Source organism: Schistocerca gregaria, chromosome 1 (genome assembly GCF_023897955.1).
Source record: "Schistocerca gregaria isolate iqSchGreg1 chromosome 1, iqSchGreg1.2, whole genome shotgun sequence".
Lineage (NCBI taxonomy): Eukaryota > Metazoa > Arthropoda > Insecta > Orthoptera > Acrididae > Schistocerca > Schistocerca gregaria.
Genome location: NC_064920.1, coordinates 346,207,868 through 346,226,115, shown reverse-complemented (window position 1 = coordinate 346,226,115; position 18,248 = coordinate 346,207,868). Strand labels below are relative to the sequence as shown.

The window sequence follows — 18,248 nt, the reverse complement described above, 5'->3', positions numbered from 1 at the left end:
AATTTACACCACCTGTCCAAATGGTGTCCTATTAGCAAGAGGAATGTGTGGTATGGCTGCTCATTGGGTGTTGGCAGTACTTAGCTGTTGTTTAATTTGTTGCACTTAGGCCTGTCTGTTCTCTGGCACAATTTGTGATAATGTTGACCTTTCTCATCAACATGCTGTTTCCTGTGCCAGTAGTTTTCCTAAATCAAGGTATTCATGTTATGCTCTTTCCACTGCGGCATGTGAAAACCATAAAGCACAGTGCCTTCTTGATCAAAGAGATTTAGTTTCTCATGGTTCATGCCCTCACACTCTGGCTGCAATCAAAGGCACTGATACTGCCTCTTTCCTAACCTGATTGGTGTGCAAAGAAGGAGGCAGGTTGTGGGTTGATGTGGAGTGGCAAGGAACAGTGATGCTACAGCCTAAAGGGTCATTCTGCGGTGTTAGTCTGTAGTATGGACATCAGAGTGTATGCAGAACATTTAGTATTGATTTTCGTGTTAGTTTAAGTATGGTGAGGTTACTAGGCTCTGTAGTGTTTATTCTGGGTGACAAAAAGCGAACACAGCAAGTATTACAATAAAAAGTGACAGTAGTAGTACTCTGAGCACATAAATTTGTAGTGCTCAACCCTGCGCTGCCAGTTGCCATGGTAGGTGGCGGCAGGAGTGTGAGGCATAGGACAGAAACAGATAGCACATTGGTGACGTTGCACGATATAGCACATTGCACGACATTCTCTCTCTCCACAAAGCACATCAACTGCTGCCTTCTTATGTGCGCCCAGCTATAACAATATGTCTGTGCCCAATATGTCCTTGTCATAATATCCCAATCACATGGTAAGAGAAATTATTCCATTCACTGTGGCAGTAAAAACTCCTCTCTCTCTCTCTCTCTCTCAATTCAACACGGAAACTGTCTTGACACAGTTGCTCATAAATGCTGGAGTAGAACATGAGCACTTATGACTGTGGGTAAATTGCGTTATTCTAATAGGCTTCCTAATGGCATCAACTTCTAACAGATGACAGAAAATTCCTTGAGAACAGCACGGCTAAATAGTATTGAAATCTCATATTAATTAATGCAGCTACTAAACTAACTATATTTTATCAATTTAAATCATATTTTTAAGGTACACAGCTGGAAGTAATCAAAATGAAGCACTGCAAAGAACACACATTAAATTCAGCCCATCTTCATACCCAGTGTTTCTTTCCCTATATTTATGACACCTTTATGATCCAGCTACATGGAATCAAAACTCTTCACCTGTTCACTGATCATATGAATTGTATACAACCTAATATCAAGTTCACCGAAGATGGAGAGTGAAGGAAAGTAACTATTATTTTTATGTCCTACCTGAACAAAACTCAGATTAGTGGCTAGGTTATCATGTTTATTGGAAAGAAACACAAACTGACTTGTATCTCAATGCACAAATCTTTCATCATCTAGCCCACAAGAATGTGTTTTTAAATACTTTAATACATAGAACTAAAACCTTCTGTGACAAGGAACACCTAGATTCCAAGATCAGTTACCTAAAGCAATTATTCTGAAAGAACAGCTATAACAATCAATACATTAAGTTATAAATAAAATAGAAAGAAACTTCCACATGGGAAAAATATATTAAAAACAAAGATTCCAAGACTTACGAAGCGGGAAAGTGCCGGTAGATAGGCAGAATAAATAAAACACACAAACACACACACAGAATTTCTAGCTTTCGCAACCGACGGTTGCTTCTTCAGGAAAGAGGGAAGGAGAGGGAAAGACGAAAGGATGTGGGTTTTAAGGGAGAGGGTAAGGAGTCATTCCAATCCCGGGAGCGGAAAGACTTACCTTAGGGGGGAAAAAGGACAGGTGTACACTCGCACACACACACATATCCATCCGCACATATGTATGTCGGTTGCGAAAGCTAGAAATTCTGTGTGTGTGTTTGTGTGTTTTATTTATTAGGCCTATCTACCGGTGCTTTCCTGCTTGGTAAGTCTTGGAATCTTTGTTTTTAATACATTAAGTTAGCAACCTAAAAAATAAAAACTCAGAGATAATCATTACAAAGCAATCAGCTAATAGCATTCCATCCTGTCTTAGAAGATATAACAAATAAAACAGACACAGCCTTGGGTAGACACGGTATTGAGCTCATTTGTCAACCACTCAAGAAAATTAGAGAAATGGAGCACCCACTAACAGACAGCCTTGATCTTGGTGTTCTTGGAATTTATAAATACCTTGTGAATGTGGTAGCAGTTACATTGGTGAGACAATATGAATGGTTTCAGAAAGCTGCACAGAGCACCAATATCTTATTAAATGTAGTGATTTCAACAAATCTTTTCCTGCAAACACAGTCTCATGAACAAATATATAATCAATTTTATGAAACTGAAATGTCATTCCATTTGTCTACCTAATGGGATTCTGTCATTAAAGAAGCTGTTGAAATCAGGAATTGTAATAACTTTAGCTGGACAGTGGCTACACTCTTGGTGCTGCATGGAGATGAACACTTGATGCTGACAGGCAACAGAGAAATCAGCTGAATCATCCACTATCTAATGAAATTGGCATCGCTGCCAATATTCTTCAGTCGAATACATCAACATAATTTCTGTATATGGAAGTTCCAAGACTGTGACATCTCCTTGATATTACTCAGCCAACCAAAGCATCAAATGACCCAATGAAATATCACCTGAAGAAGGTGGAGGATGTTAAAAGTTCGATACTGACATATCTGATGCGGCAAGAACTCCATGAAGCATTTATTCAAGTAACAACTGTCTTTCATTTAATTAATGGTCACCAAGCATGAAGATGCAATATGATTTTAGTAGAGGATGGGGGTCATTCACAACCATCAAATTATGCCAGGTTTTTATTTTTCGAAATGAAAACTAAGCATAACAATACATTTCAAATTCAAATTGATAAGTGTTCATTAAGCATCACTCACCATATACAATGTTTCTTGAGAATGCTTACCCATCTCCCTGACTTTGCTCCTTTTTTACAGTGCCACCAGATGAAGAAACAGAATCCAGACCCATCTCTGATAAGGCTCGCAGTGCTGTTAGTGCTGCCTGTAATTTTAGAGAAGGTATCTGTATTTGTTTTTCTAATGCTTGTGTTGCGCTACAAGAAAGTAGATGTTTACTTTTTTCAAATTTAGTCACACACACTATAAAAATTGCAGTAGCACAATCATTCCACTATAACAATAGTGCACATCTTAAGGCATATGTGCTGAAATATTTCAGTTCACAATAGATGACGATGACAATGACGATCATTATCTTCATCATAACACAAAATGAATTTCTGGAAGTGAAATGAGAGATTCTGTTTGCCAAATATTATCAAGTGATGATGTGAACCACGCCTAACACACACATGGTGTGACACAAGAACATGCCTGACAAAGAAGCTTCTTTATTTCTAAAACCCTACATCATGCTCATGAATAAACTATATTGCACATATTTAATGGCATGAAGGCCTTGGCTGTAAACAATGGTAAGGAAAAAGTTGGCTGCTTTGAGAAACTATGCACTAAAGTTTCAATAAATCTCATAAAGTAGATATTTGAAATACATCCACTGTGATTTTTTAATTCAGATTCATCACTGTTTTCAAATATTTCTGTTTTTGTTTACATGTACACTGAATGCACTTAGCAAGGGTAAGCACTGACTTACCACTGTTTACTTGCTGGGTGGTCTAACGAAACAGCATGAAACCTCTCAAAATCACATATCTAAAACATCCAAATTTTTCAGTTTATGATATTAAGATCTGCATTACCAATTTTGTAATAATACTGCATAACCTCAAAAATTAATCTATGATCAAAGATAAAATTAGTTTTATTGTCACTGAATACAGCATGTGACCAGTTTTAATGATGACCCTTAACATTTCCATCATCACACTGTCACAAACTATGGTGTGGGATGCAGGACGTAAGTTAACATAGTTTACTTGCTAAAACAGCTATTAATGTTTAACAGATTAGCAACAACTTTTGAAGTTTATTCAAGTTCAGGTACACATAAAGAGGCTTTAACTAAGTCACATTTATTCACTTAATCCTCATAATTGTACAAATCATCCCTGAAAAGCATGTGTGTCCACTACTATTGCCAGCCATATTTTTGGCACTTATCACTGTTTACATCAAAACATCCTGACAAAGACGCAATTAGTGGGATTATAAAATTAGAGATACAAGTGCCATTTCTTGATTTATCATGAAATTATCAACTAATGTAAATGTAACACATCATGTACTTGTTTTACATGTAAAAACTATGTTTCAAATTGACTGTCCCTTACCAATGTTTACAGTCGTGGTCTGTTTATCTAATTTCATAGTATTTCTTTTGCTTGATCTAGTAATCACTTAACAGCTTCTTATAACAGTAACAAACATTTTATAAATACTTTGGGGAGTTGAAATAACCAAAACAGGTATACACTGATTAGAATCAATTTATAACAGACTTTTCAGTGAGTCAAGTTGTATGGGCCAGCTGTCAGGCCATTGTATTACTTTCTCGAGCACCATGTACTTGCTGATTTTCCTGTTTAGCAGGTACTTGCAGTCTCCATCTGGTTTGGCTGGCTGCACAATGGCAACACTGTTTGCCGTCCCTGCAGTCTGTCAACCACAAAGTTATTTGAATCAAACTATCACTGTCTGTTGCTTCTTCTCTCTTTTTTAAAATACAACAGTGTTTTTTTTTGTCATCATTCATCACTGCTCTGATGCAGACCACCACAAAGCCCTCTCCGGTGCTAACCTCTTCATCTCAGACTAGCACTTTCAAACTACATCCTCAAGTATTTGTTGAACTTATTTCAGTCTCTTATCTCCCTCTACAGTTTTTACCATCTACAGCTTCCTCTAGTACCACGGAAGTTCTCCCCTCATGTCTTAATATATATCCTATTATTCTGCCCCCTCATCTTCTCAGTGTTTTCCACATGTTCATCTCTTTGGTGATTCTGTGGAGAACCTCCTGAATTACTCATTAACAGTTCAGCTAATTTTCAACATTCTTCTGTAGCACCAGATCTCAAATGCTTTGATTCTCTTCTGTTCCAATTTTCCCGCAGTCCATGATTCACTATGATACAATGCTGGGTTCCAAATGTACATTCTCCCTTCCTCACTCACATATAGCTAAATGGACCACTACAGCATATTAATGCACATTTCAGGCAAAGTCATCATCTATGATTAGTTACTACTAAGGTCACTAAACACGATGCTCACAGCTTCAATTTTGTGGTTCCAATGTAACTTAATGGCTGTCTTTTTTCTGAACATTTGAAGTTAATCTTTAATAACTAATTCTGATCTTCTGTATTCTGTCACATATCTGTGTCATCACATGGCTTAGGATCTTTTAGTGCAAAATTGTGGCATAAAAGGTGAAAATATGGAGTGATATTTACAATTCCACACGCAAAAAATTATTATGGAATGGCTACATGAATAATTAAATCTGAAACTGCCAAAAACTTGAGAATGCATCTGCGATGACTCATCAAATATTAGTAAACAGAAAAGGAATATTCTACATCAACATACACAAGTGCGATCTGAAGTTTTCCGGCTTATTTCCAATTTGAACAGTTCTTGGGTATCGGACTGGGTAGCGTTGTAATTTCTCCACAATATTTCGGCAGACGTACAAGCTGCCATCTTCAAGTGGTTCTTGACGAATGCTGTGTTGTTCCTCTTGGCGCCCTATATATACTAGCCGTTACCCCCTCCACCGTTCCTCTCCTTGTGTCTTTGGTATGGCCGGCGCGGCAGCTACTGGAGGTGGCGCCTGGGTCTGAACTGGGGTCTGCAGTCTCCCTGCTGTTGCCGTCGGGGGGCGGTCCTCGATCTCTGGGACCACATTTTTCTCTCCAGGCTGAGTGCAGGGTTCTAAGCCTGAGTACGTTGAAGGCCACTGTCTTTATTAATTAGATCATCCTGTTGTCGGATTTCGATGGCCTCTTTAGTAACGCACTCCCGGAAGGAGGAGGATTGACAGAGTATTTTTGTTTTTTCATAGTCCATAGTATGGCCAGTCTTTGTACAATGGACAACCACGGCTGATTTAGTGGCCTGGCATAATTCAGTATGGCGCTTGTGTTCGCAGCACCTCTCTTCTACAGTGCGGACTGTCTCCCCCATGTATGATTTTCCGCATTGACAGGGAATTTGATAAACGCCTGGTTTTCAAAGGCCTAGGTCATCTTTCACTGAGCCCAGTGGAGTCAAAGTTTTTGTAGGGGGTCAGAATACACATTTCACATTGTGTTTCCCCAGGATTCTGCCGATTTATCTTGAGGCATCACTTGTGTGCCGCTATTCGACAATGTTGGCAGGAATGGATTAATCATGGTTGAATACAGCATCAGGAAGGAAGGAGTAAACAAACACGAAGACTGGATTTGAGCCCAACTACAATTCCTCTGTCAAATGCAGACTTCTGTTTATGTTCCTAAATGCCTTCAGTTGCCACTACAGCTTCCAGCATGAAGGTGTTTTGCCAGGACTGAGCTATCATCGGAGTGGTATTCAGAGCTCCGTATTCATCATTATTATTGATTGATGTGCAAGTGGTTCTTCATTGACCACAATGACTATTAATAGGTGGCTCACAGAAAGGAAGCTGTGCTCACAACGCCCTTTGCACTGACTACCATTGACCTCATTATACCAACAAACCAGTTAGCAGTGATGTAGGCACATTCGGCCTAGAATCTCAGTGACTGGAGGCGAACTGTTGTCAGTGATGAGTCCTGCTTTGAATTGAGCCCCAGTGACCAGTGAAAATGTGATTGAAGATGCCCCAAACAGTGATGGGATACCAACGAGACTGTCGCCTGCCATACAGCTCGATAGTCAGGAGTGGTTCTCTGAGGTGCCATTTAACTTCATAGCAGGTCCCCTTCAGTTGCCATTCATGGTACCCTTATAGCATGGTGTTAGATCAGCTATATTTTACACCGAGTTTTGTTGCCCTTCGGAGCAAGCCATCCTGGGGTAACATTTCAGCAAGACAATGCCCACCCGCACACAGCAAGAATTTCTACTGCTTGTCTTTGTGCCTGCCAAATCCTACCATGGCCAGCAGGGTTGCCGGATCTCTCCCCGATTGACAACCTTTGGAGCATTATGGTCAGGGCCATCCAATTAGCTTGCAATTTTGATTATCTAGCACACCAATGGGCAGAATTTGGCGCGATATCTGTTAGGAGGACATTAAAAACTCTATCAATTAATGTCAAACCATGTAATTGCTTGCATAAGGGCCAGAGGTGGACCAATGTGTTATTGACTTGCTGAGATTGTGAGGCTATTTCTCTTGAATAAATATACGACTTTCTTGAAGCTGTAATCATTTGTTTGTCTTTACCTGTACATCACATCTACAAATCTCAGACCAATTCGGATAGTTCCTTCATGGCGTGTCTTTCTTTCTTCTTTCTTAGAGTGTACTATTCTATGTTTGAAAGGCTGTAAAATATAAACATGTTTGTATGCATTTGTAAGAAGGTAGCCAGTAATAAAAATATCTGCACAATGTATTTATCCCCCAAGCAAGTTATGGTTGAGTGTTTAAGGACTACATTCAAATGATTTTTAATTTGTGGACATCATCCCAGCTTTCAGTAAAATGGAATGCAGTCAATCATTAAAATTTGGTATATTACTTTCGTCTTCCCAGACAACTAAATGAACTTTCGTGCTCAATTTCATACTTCTCCAATGATACAGCTACTTAATTAGTGACACATGCATTGCCTCTGGAAGAACTTAACCATCAGCAATATATTGATCAGTTTTTAACAATGACAAGTGAATAGATAGCTCAGTCAACCAAAACACTAGAGTGGTTTCAGTTGAAAGAATGAATACATGGTTCAACCAACAGAAAAGCTACACTAGTTTCATTTGAAAAGAAAGAATTAATAATTTGGTCAAGCTGCACATGGGTTTCACTCAAGAGAGTGAATGAACAGTCCAGCCGATAAGTAAAATTACAACCAAGGAGGAGGCGGCGGCGGAGGAGGAGGAGGAGGAGGAGATTAATGTTTAATGTCCCATTGACAATGAGGTCATTGCAGACAGAGCACAAGCTTGGCTTCAGGAAGGATAGGGGAGGAAATCAGCTGTGCCTTTCACAGAAAGCTCCCAGCATTTGCCTGAAGTGACTTGGAGGACTCGCTGAAAACCTAAATCAGGATAGTTGGATGTGGGTTTGAACAATCATCCTCTGGAATGCAAATTACAACCACCTAAATCGATTGTTTTCATTTGGTTGTCCCCATCACAGGAAGGAGTGTCTAGGTTCATCATACAGCTATTGTTTACCTTATAGTTCCTTAGCCTTTCAAACAATTATTACAGATAAACACTGCAGCTTTCATTGAAGAGCACAATCTAGTGATGGGGACAGAAGCTTCATTCATACTCAATTATATTTTACACTATCACGCAACAACACAAACATGCATTATTGAAACTTTGTGCCATAGTGGCGTTGTCTGCATTTTCTAAAAAGCAAGTTAACAGAAGCATGGGATTCACTTAAAGTCCATTCAGGGGAACTGCTAAAAACTCAATACATGTCTGTTCTGTCAGTCAGTGGTTTCATTAAGACTGAAACAGGCTTGCACCATTGGCTATTGTTCATCTGACTTTTTACATTTGGTCTTCATGTAGAGACTTAAGGTACAGACTTTTTCAAATAGTACCATCAAACAGACTTTCCAGTATACTTCTCCAGATACAATTGTGTAATGGGAGTGTTTACTCATAAAGGCAATGCTGCAAATACCAGCCCTATGTCATAAAAAATTCTTAAGAGTGCTTTCCAATTACAACACACCACTGAATATGATTTCATTGGTGCTTTTCATGAATCAAGACAGAGATGTTAAAAGTACTGCACTTCACAACAGAGTCATCAATCTCAAAGCCTCAACTTCCGAACTGTTTAATGATGTCACACATTCTCCCACTGCTCGTTCTGGAGTATGGCACCTCGGATGCAGACAAAAAAAAAAAAAAAAAAAAAAAAAAAAAAAAAAAAAAAAAAAAAAAAAAAACCTCGCACTGTTTTTGCTCATGGTGTAGTCGCGATACAGGCACTCTGTGAATAATCAATACTGCAACCAGTGTTAAGATAAGTGCTTAGTAGTCTGCCCTAACAGCAATTCTTGTAATTTTCAAAATGTAATACAGAGGGAGGCCAAATCACCCCATCCCCCATAAAAAGTGACAATAGTGTCTTGCATTATCAAATTATGGTTTATTTATTCAACAGATGTCAAATGTCGAAATATTTCTGCAAAAGGTATTATAGTACCTTTTCTACTCTGCAACTGTTGTGTAATAGAAAGTTTTCCCACTGGAAATCCCTAGTAAGATAATAAAATTCCCGAATACCTTTGCTCTCTATCTGAAACTGAATATGAGTTAAAATAGTAGGTGGGACATGAGGAGACAACAAATAAGCTTTTACAATTTCAAGGAGCAAAAATCGCTTATACTGAGACAGAGAATCAGTAGTAGGCATGGTGACTCGCTCCACATTTGAACACGAATGTGTTGCCATTATGCATTCAGGCGAAGTTACCCTGAACTAAAATAATGTAACTGCGTTAATAAATTCAGAATTTCTATCAATGTATGTATGTATGGACAGAAATGCAAAGTTTGTACTTTGGGATTATGTTAATTATGAAATTTAGAAGAAACTACAAATCTGTGTAGTTACTTGCTTCATAGTAAACAAAGGAAAAGAAAGTATAGAAAGTATGTATTTCCTTCCACAGTCAAGAGACTTAGCCTCTAAGTGATTTGTTAGATCAACTTTTAGGAATGAAATACCTTGAAAGAACACATACTACTAAGTCCTTTGTATTTTCCTTTTAAGTAGGAAAAAACCAGCAAATTTGCTGTTACGGCCAACTACTTTCTGGCATTGGGGGAATAGTGGTGAAGTTTATTAGATTAGTTCACTGTAAGCTATCCCTACTCATTCTTCATCAGGTGATGCAACATGAAGTCCGGGCACAAGGGTGAGGGGGGGGGGGGGTGAACAACAACAACAACTAACAGATATTTCTCTCTGAATTAAATCATTTACAGTATCACATTTTATTAAAAGTGTGATTCTAGGGAGACTAAGCATCCCTGTCTTTATTGTAACACCATAATAAGTGCATGGAATCATGATTATTTTTAATGCACCAGATTTTCTACTGCACAACATGGTTCTCTTTAAGTAGAACAACTGCCTCAAAATTTTCAGAAGGCCAGTTAGATCATCATAGCAGGCATGCACAACATTTCAACAGATTGAGTTGTAACCATAAGACTGATGGCGAGAGGCGTAAGCAGTTCTTTTTATTTTTATACCTGTGAACAGTTCCTTTTATATCTGCGAGCACTCCCCTATCCTATGCACAAATCGGTGACCCAGTTTTTGTGTACTTTATCTCATTGCGGTGCTGTTCTTGGCTTGCTGTCATTTCGTCTGGCACCCCAGTATTACTCTATTCATTTTCTTGTTTTGACCTCTGCACTTCCAATCCAGTGCACTGGGCCGGATTGCACAGTTCACTGAGGCAGTACTCAGAGTCATAATTAATCAGGTTTTCCATAATATTAATTTTGATGAGTTTGTCTATTTATTTTTGTTGAGATTCCGAAATCCATTGAAATTAATTCATGTGTGTGTGTGCGCGAGTGTACACCTGTCCTTTTTTCCCCCTAAGGGAAGTCTTTCCGCTCCCGGGATTGGAATGACTCCTTACCCTCTCCCTTAAAACCCACATCCTTTCGTCTTTCCCTCTCCTTCCATCTTTCCTGAAGAAGCAACCACCGGTTGCGAAAGCTAGTAATTCTGTGTGTGTGTGTGTGTGTGTGTGTGTGTGTGTGTGTGTGTGTGTGTGTGTGTGTTTTGTTCATTGTGCCTGTCTGCCGGCGCTTTCCCGCTTAGTAAGTCTTGGAATCTTTGTTTTTAATATATGTTTACATCATATTGTCAATAACTGATTAAAATGGTTCAAATGACTCTGAGCACTATGGGACTTAACTGCTGAGGTCATCAGTCCCCTAGAACTTAGAACTACTTAAACCTAACTAACCTAAGGACATCATACACATCCATGTCCAAGACAGGATTCGAACCTGCGACCGTAGCGGTTGCGCCGTTCCAGACTGTAGGGCCCAATAACTGATTATGTTTGTGGTTTACATGCTCTGCTATGGTAGTTAAAACTGACTGCGAAACAGAAAAAAAAGGGTGCATGGAGAGGGTATTATCTGTGGTGTTATGTACATTTTGCAGGAGGGGAAAAAGCAGAAGGGTAAGCTGTGTCCTCTTTGTAATATATGTTCATCCAAAAACTTAATAGAATGTTGTTTACAAATTTTAAATAAATCGGTCAACACCTTTTCAAGATTCTTGCTGAACTATTTACTCTATACTTATTATATGTACATCAAAAAATAGGTAGCCTATGTCCGTCCAAATGTTTATTATAGTATTGTGTGAAAATTTGAAGGGAACTGGTAAAGAACTTTTGAAGATTTTTGCTAGCACTGTGTCCTCTTTGTAATATATACACATTTATATACCATATATACTTAAAAATGTAACTTATGCCTGTCGAAAAGTTTATTACATTACCATATAAAATTTTAAACTTAATCATTCAAGAACTTTGCAAGATTTTTGCTAATATCATTTCCCCTTTATATAGTACATACATGTTTACAGACCATATATATTTAAAAGATTGTAACCTATGTCTGTCCAATCATTTATTACAGTATTGTGTTAGAATCTGACATAAATCAGTCAAGAACTTTTCAAGATTTTTGGTAATAATGTTAAACTTCGACTTGTCTTTGTATAGTAGTATAGATATTAAATATATATTTGGGTACCAAAAATTATTAAAAAAAGTTGTACCCTACATCTGCCTCAAGTTTTATTAAGACTAACGTGAAAAAATTTCAAGCACACTAGGCAAGAAATTGTTGAGATTTTTGATAAAAATGTTTTCCATTTATACAGTAAATACATATTTGTATAACATATATATTTAAAAATCTGCACCTTATGCCTGTCCTAATGTTTACTAAGAGTACTGTGCAAAAATTTGAACTAAATCAGTGAAGTATTTTTTGAAATTTTTGGTAAAGATGTTAAAACTGACTTGTCTTTATATCTAGAGTAAACTACCTGAATATAATCCTCTTCTGCATGTATTATTCAAAGACATGTTTCCATAACTATGTCTCAAATGCTGTAAGGTGAAACTGTGCTTGTAAATTGCGAGTCTTCAAAAAAATTGTCATTAGCATAGTATTGTAGTGTTATGGGTAAGTGCAAACTTGGTGAAACTGCGTTCTAATTTGAACTATTTTGGTTTTTTGTGGTGGTGATATGGGCTTCTGCAAAAATTTTGCTGGGGGTGGGGGTGTGGGGACTGACAGACAGTGTATTGGGAGAACAGTTTCCAGTAATGTATCATATGCTAGACCATCAACACATAAAAAGTCCCTCCCTCCCCTCTCGCTTAAGTTTTCGTAAGTGATCTTTGAAGCTGCTTGACCCAATTTTTCAACCATCTTTTTTTCCTGATTTCAATCAAGTAGAGTAATTATCACAGCAGAAACTTCTTTATCACTCAACATTCTGAACCACAGCATTAGTGCACAACATTACTGGGCAGTCTAGGGAGAACGTCAAACTGCACAGTATTACTAACCATCTAGGGGCCGTTTAAGATCAGTCACCACTAAACACAAGGCAGGAAATGTACAGTACTATTATATGTATCTGACATTCACGGAAAGATACAATGTAAAGTTGCTTTTTGTTACTGTAATTGTTGGGTTTTCTAACCACAATTTTATTTCATGATTTATCAGGAAATGATTATACAAATCCAATCAATATGTGGTTCAGCAATTAATAGAAAAGCTTCAATGTCATTTCTGTGGCTTCAACACTTTCTGCCTCTACTTTTTCATTTGACAGCACATTAATTGCATTTAAAGATGCACACAATATTCAGTTTAATACTTTATTTACATTTTTTATTGTGGTTTCAATTATTGTTGGCTAATTTTTCTGTTATTTAGGTAACTGTTAACACATTTACTGCCTTAATGATAGTGGTTTCTTTGTTATACCTGTAACTACCATTTATATCCAAACTAAAGGCAAAGTATAAACAAACATACTCAGTGTGTACATATACATTATTGGTTTTAACAAAATAATTTACAGGTTAAAGATTGTGGTATATAAAGAAAAATTGCATTTTCTATGTGATAAATACTACTGAAATAGCAACAGAAGAACAATGGCTGCACACATTTACATATACTAACATGTTAACAGTATCTCATTTGTTCAAAACTGATGATCTTAAAAGGTGATACTTGGATAAAATACTAAATTTATCTCGAATTTCTTTTGCTAGCAAATTATTAATAGCTAACCTGGTCTTGAGATGCATCTGTTGTTGACCCAGCACCGTGACAAACTTGAGGGGGATCAGTTGATAATGATACTAGGCTCAAAAACTCACTATGGTTTCCCTGGAACAATGCACACATAACTTCAAGCACAAGTTAAGTAATCAGTCTCACAAAAGATGACATGGGTGAGAATATAATAGGTGTATATGAACTATTCTGTCACTACAATGCCACAATGCTACAGAAACATATTCTCGGGGTAACATATTAACTACACACTAGAACAGTATGTTTTTTCAAAATGATTAATATACCATGTCAAATATGTTTAAATTTCCTTCAATCTGAGAATGGGACCTTAGAAATCATGAGCTGCAATAGGGAAGTGGTTCAGTGGAAAATGTCAATGAGTGAAAAAGATCTTTCAGTTAGCATTCCTTATGTGGAGTATCTGCCAATGCTGCTGTTAATTTATTTACCAGCTCCTCAACTGCCACCAACAGGCTGAGGAACCACTGGTCAAAATGAAAGGGCCAAAAAACTAACAAGTGGACAACACAGGCAGTCAAACAGTATCTGACAAATGGAAACTGATAAAATGGTGCAAATGTATATTATTATAAAATATTATGTACATCACAGGCATAAAGGAGGTTTTCTGATTTGACAGATTACTGCCAAACTACCTGTCAACATATAACTGCACCACATACATGTTAACTGCACACCAATGACAAAATTGAGAATGAGTCAGGCATTAACATGTTGTAGATGTGCAACATAACTCTTGTGCTGCAGAGATTATGCTATAAAAGAAGAGAGAGGAAGAGGAAGAGGAAGAGGGGGAGGGGGAGGGGGAGGAAGAGGGAGAGAGGAGAAGAAGAAGAAGACGAGTGATGCAGGACCTATGTTGGTTGTTTCTCTGGTTTGTAAATGCACAACAATATTTCTCTTACATCTTTCGGCTGAATAAAAACATACTATGATACTTGTACTACCAACACACACACACACACACACACACACACACACACACACACACACACACACACACACAATACCTGGATTTCACTCGTATTGGCAGAAAAGTAATACACATAACATTTTGTGTTACTTCCTCTGTTGTGCTTTACCTTGCCTTTTTTAATTTTTCAATACTTCTTCAGGAAGCGATATGATGGTAAAGTAGAAATCTGAAGTTTGATTTCTTCTAGAATTTTGAACACATTTAATATGTTGCAGAACAATGTTTTTGCCAAGGCACTTCTGAGTCTGCCCACTCTATCTCTGAATGTATTTGATGACATCTCCTGCTTATGAATGTATCACATCGGTGAGTCAGAAGCTTTGTGGTAAGTATTGTGTAAACCCATGCCTTCCTCTAAAAGGAACAAAGACCGTTTTACAGTTATTGACAAACAATTCCCTCATATAGCGAATCCCTATTTACATAAGTCAGAGAAAGTAGTGTTGGGTGGAAGACTCCCAATGGCACAAGTTGCACAAAGCGCCCAATAAAATCAACCATGTTGTGCTCAGTAATGCGTTCCACTCCTATGCGGTCAAGTGTGATTTTGGCCACAGTTCGACTGTGACCGTGCTGTCGAATGAAAAGCTGATCGGCTGTTACACTGCCATAAAATGCTGTGTAAAAGTTACAGCAGTGCTGGTATACAATATGACTGCTTTCACAGGAGGTCTGCCTATGATAAGATACTATATCCCTCGCATCACCATCATTCTGTAGTACTAAGTACTGCCATCTCATCATTTATATAAATTCCATGCAATTATTTACAAAGTGGGATGAGATGTAAGATGGCTCCCAACATTATTAATATGAACTTATATTTCTGTGGTCACTTTTCAGACTTTTTAATGTTTTTTCCTTACATTCTCATGTCTTGTTGCTACAAAAGTTCAACTTATTAGTGGAATGAATACGTAGTAACAATTGACAACTTGTGCCGCACAAATTCCAATCGGATTTCTTGCTTATCGTGATATTACTAGCCTTATTTATCAAAATGAAGAGTGAAGGCTTGATAAGAGGATAATTCAGCAACAATCATGCATCTGATTTGGACTGAGTCTTGAATACTATGTCACTCAATCCAATCAACATGTGTGGCTCCTTGTTATAGCACTAAAACATTCAAAAAGTTGTTCAATATGTGCTTCATTGGATTTACGCTGTAATCGTTTTAAATAATTATGCATGATAATTGCTAATTTTTGTAAAGACAAAGTTTTCTTAGAAATATTACAGATGTTTCAAGACATCCATGTAATCAACAGTGGGTTTTAAGCTATTTTTGATAGCTCTTGTGAAAGATGAATATGACAAAGGAACATATCTCAATCACATTATTGGTCTGTTATTTGTACATAAATGTTCATATTTTCCTGTGTCATGATCAATGAAATGTTAGAACACGGAAAAACAGATACTGGTTTCAACAATGCGCACTAACAATAAATTATGAGAAAATACCACAATTTCTCTCTTCAAATGTGACATTTCAATGCCTCCCACATGAAACTTGGCAAACAACATTTTCTTTAAAAATTAACGCTAGCTACAAGAAGTATTTATAGGCTGCACTGTAGATCAGGTAAAGTCATATCAAAACTTGGATCTGTAACTAAGATAGTCAGGCAAAACTCAATGAACAGAATACACTTTTACAGACCCACTAAGTGAGGCTAAAAATATAAAAAGACAATGTGAGTAACTGAAAGAAAAATAAACTCATTACTGAAAACCATTAATGCAAATCATCCTGGTGTTGCTGTTTTGACAACAGCAGACTAAGTAATATTTGCAGCAAAATGGAAATACTTAGTTCTGGCCAGAACTGTTGTATTAAAAACAACCACACCTGTGCGTAAGTCAGACTGCGATTTTCTCGATCTATCACTCAAAAACTGGACTCATTTTGTATTAGTTTCTACAATTATTTCAAAAGAAACATTAGTGAACATAACAGCTGTTGCCGTGAATGGCTGAGCCAATACGACCACACTGACGTAATTTTGTGTCTGTACTCAGTTGGTTTCGCACTTTGCTGTAATTCTGCTACAAATACATCACATTTGGTGAGCGAGCAAGAAATTTTGGAAGCTCAAGAGGAAGAAACTTCTCAATAACTCATCTCACACTCCTTGGTAGGATGATTACACTTTCTGCAATTATTATTTTAAAATTTGTAATATACCAAAAAACGATATGAAAAACAAATTTGAAGTGTTGTCCTATTATGGCATGCATTACTCAGGGTGTATACGGGGACAAGGAAAAAAATTTAACGGATTTCCTGGTTAAAAATGCACTTTCTCCCGGGTGAAAACACACTTTTTCCGTCGTAAGTGACAGTATATTTTCCCTCGGAACTGCAAAACTTATCAATCCTTTGAATGGTTATGGTTTTGGACACAGACGTAGAATTTCCTGGCACTTTAGAAAATTAAACTCGGCACTTTGGAAAACGAAACTCAGGGAAAAAGACATTTTGGAAATATCTTTGATGTGCAGCAACATGTACGCTACGTATTTTCGTATTACGAAAGTATACATTGGAATTCCACCAAACACTGCATGTTACTTTCCAAATCACTGAAATCGAGATTGCAATGCGCTTTTGTAAGCCAGTCATAGCTCATGTCATGTGATCTCGCCAACTGATGACAGTGAAGATTTAGAGCATAGGACGTGTGATGTAGTCATCCAATAGCAACATCATTGTTAAGTAGCAGTAACACACAAGTTAATGGTTTAAATTAATACACAGTGTTCCTACAAGAAAAGAAAAGCTTTCACATATACAGTAGAGCATCGATTATCCGAAGTAATTGGGGGTTTGGAAAACTGGTTTGTTCGGATAATCGAACTGTACATGTTTATTTGCCAAAAAGAAGTACTGTACAGTAAATTTATCCATAAAAACAGGCATCTCTTTTAGTATTGCAAAGTAACATACAAAGGCAACTTCAGTAGGGATATATAGTATGTGGCACAAATCATTAAACAAAAATACATACATATTACATACGCATTTTGCATGAACAATACACACAGAGCAGATGATGACTGTTTGCACCGTGAGAAGCTCTTCCTGGGGCGCGCAATCCTTCAAACTGCGCGGAGCGGCACACCTCAACTCTAAGCTGGCACAGCTGTTGCTGTGAACAGCTTTGATACTGCCGCTACTTCTACTGCCAGTGCCAAGCCGACAGAAGTGTGCTGATTGTTGAAACACGGCGACTAGCGGCTTGGCCGGTCAGCAGCGCCTTGTGAAGGCTTCATTAGAAGCTTCATTAGAAGCGGTGGCCCAGTGCGGTGACTACTGTGGGAAACTTGGTTTGGGAGTGAGGGAGATGATGGACGGTAGGGTGGGAGAGTAACAGGTGCGAGCGAGTACACAGTTCGGTTAAGTGGTCGTTCGGTTGACCGACGTTCGGATAATCAACACTCTACTGTAATATTGGTCTCTAAGGTTAATAAGCTGCAAGAGAAGCTAATCTTTCACATATAATGTAGATTTTTTGCGCGTGTTACACTTTAAGATATATCACACCAATATGCCAGTAAAATTTTTAATAATGACATAAATGTCTGATCTTCGGGGTTCGAAATTCTTCTAAAAGGCTCTTCATCAAAGAGTTGATTTTTGAATGAGAGTCGAACGCTCTTTGATTTAAGAAATTCATGGTACATTCTCGC

The 18,248-nt window shown here is 37.7% G+C and overlaps 1 protein-coding gene across 1 annotated transcript in view; it reads right to left on the bottom strand.

Annotated features, from left to right (window-relative positions):
• The window catches only part of LOC126344762 (double-stranded RNA-binding protein Staufen homolog 2-like), a 222,343-nt gene that overhangs the window by 8,844 nt on the left and 195,251 nt on the right, over nt 1-18,248 (bottom strand). Inside the window, exons 15-16 of the mRNA XM_050002045.1 lie at nt 13,547-13,645; nt 2,998-3,095 (exon numbers count right to left, since the gene is read on the bottom strand). Coding sequence (XP_049858002.1) covers nt 2,998-3,095; nt 13,547-13,645 — 197 coding nt within the window. The remainder of the gene's footprint in view (nt 1-2,997; nt 3,096-13,546; nt 13,646-18,248) is intronic.